Raw genomic sequence first — 2,260 nt, forward strand, 5'->3', positions numbered from 1 at the left:
AAAAAATAAAAGACTTATTTATTCTCGTCATTTCTGCTTCTTTTCCCCCAGGAGTTCCCAGGGAAGGAAGAAAAAATGTCGGTGTCACTACAGAATTACCATACTTTTTTCCGAGAGCTAGACATTGAGGTGTTCTCTATTCTGCATTGTGGACTTGTGACCAAGTTCATCTTAGACACTGAAATGCACACCGAAGTAAGTAACAGATTGGGATCTCAGAACTAATCTTTCAGAGAGTTCTTCAGCTCTACTCTTATTTTACAAAGAACACTGACATTAAGAGAAGTTAGGCTCTGACTTTAAAAGCCTTTATATCTGAAAGTATGAATAATCATCCTCATCATCCCGTTTATAAGTCTTAAGTTTTTTATACTGTGTTAGACATTATAAAATATGTTGCTGATGAGTGATTCTTACCTTAGGTTACTAATAATAGGCTACTTAGATTATTTTTATAGAGGAACACTGTTCTGGTTTATAGTGGTCAATGCTGTTTTCACTTTTTCATGACATTTGTTCAGCATCCAGCAGATGCTCACTGAGGCCTTTTTTGTGTTTGCCATTAATCTAGACAATAGCAATTCAGTAGTGTGTATAGCATGATCCTTGCCTTAAAATAGCACATAATCGGCCGGGCACAGTGGCTCATGCCTGTAATCCTAGCACTTTGGGAGGCTGAGGCAGGAGGATCACTTAAAGTCAGGAGTTCAAGACCAGCCTGAGCAAGAGTGAGACCCTGTCTCTACAAAAAATAGAAAAATTAGCCAGGCCGTGGTGGGACACGCCTGTAGTCCCAGCTACTCGGGAGGCTGAGGCAAGAGGATCGCTTGAACCCAGTAGTCTGAGGTTGCAGTGAGCTGTGATGACACCATTGCACTCTAGCCTGGGTGACAGAGCAAGACCCTGACTCAAAAAAAAAAAAAGCTCATAATCTAATCTACTCTATTGATGCCATGTGCTACATTAATGATCTGAACCAAGTACCAGTGAAACTCTGAGAGAATGATATTTATAATGAAGTTGGGAGTAGAGGACAGTTTCACAGAAAAAAAATAATTTTTGATGTGGGATTTCACGAGAGAGTAAAATTTCTCAAGGTTAAAAAAAAATAACATGGCCGGGCGCGGTGGCTCACGCCTGTAATCCTAGCACTCTGGGAGGCCGAGGCGGGTGGATCATTTGAGCTCAGTAGTTCGAGACCAGCCTGAGCAAGAGCGAGACCCTGTCTCTACTAAAAATAGAAAGAAATTGGCCAAACAACTAAAAATAGAAAAAGTTAGCTGGGCATGGTGGCGCGTGCCTGTAGTCCCAGCTACCTGGGAGGCTGAGGCAGGAGGATCACTTGAGCCCAGGAGTTTGAGGTTGCTGTGAGCTAGGATGACACCACGGCACTCTCACTTGCCTAGTCCAGGCAAGGAGTGAGACTCTGTCTCAAAAAAAAAAAAAGTTCTGTTCGATCTGCTTTATATTATAATTTCCTTTCACTTTTCTCTATGAACCCAGATTTTAAGCATTATTTTATGTGTATTGCTTAAGGCTTTAAAGAATAAATAATTTATCCAGGGTTTTATATATTAGTGTAGTCCTTGTTTTTCTTGGCATACATGAAAGGCCAACAGTTCCATTTTGGGGCTCCCTTCTGCCTGGGCTTTCTCCATACAAAGACATAGTTTTGTACCAAGATGCTTGAGAGAAAGTTATTACTAAAGCTCGTGAAAATGAGCAGGATTCTAATTAGGCCATCAAACACTTAAAGGGTACTTGGGCAACTCATGTGGATGTAAACATATCTGTAATACATGTGATACTATTGTGTTTTTTGCTTTTTGTTTTTTTTTCTTGTCTCTTTACAGCCAGAGCTTCCATTACTTGCAGAATTTCCATCACAGCATTCCTAGTTTCCAGTGTGCTCTTTATCTCATCAGACTTTTGATGGTCATTTTGGAGAAATCTACAGCTCCTGCTCAGAACAAAGAAAAAATTGGTGATGGGATCCTCTTTTTTTTCTTTTTTCATGAATAGGATTAATATCTGAGGCATCCCAGGACTTTGTACATTTTTCCATGTAAATCCCTATGTAACCTTGGACATGCCCTCTTGCTATACCAACAAGGACCCAGAAGAAGCTATGACTGATTTGGCTGACACTGCTTAGCCTGAGTTTGGTTAGATCAGCTGGTTAGATAATTTTCCGTTTAATCATGTTCTTCCTTTTTTTTTTTTTTCTTTTTAATTATCTGAGACATTTGGCAAAAAGAGA

The 2,260-nt window shown here is 39.9% G+C and overlaps 1 protein-coding gene across 1 annotated transcript in view; it reads left to right on the forward strand.

Moving 5' to 3' along the window:
- FANCD2 (Fanconi anemia, complementation group D2) overlaps positions 1 to 2,260 on the forward strand; it is a 56,985-nt gene that overhangs the window by 38,071 nt on the left and 16,654 nt on the right. Inside the window, 1 exon segment of the mRNA XM_012646552.1 lies at positions 52 to 195. Coding sequence (XP_012502006.1) covers positions 52 to 195 — 144 coding nt within the window.

Source organism: Propithecus coquereli, unplaced genomic scaffold (assembly GCF_000956105.1).
Source record: "Propithecus coquereli isolate 6110/MARCELLA unplaced genomic scaffold, Pcoq_1.0 Scaffold107, whole genome shotgun sequence".
Lineage (NCBI taxonomy): Eukaryota > Metazoa > Chordata > Mammalia > Primates > Indriidae > Propithecus > Propithecus coquereli.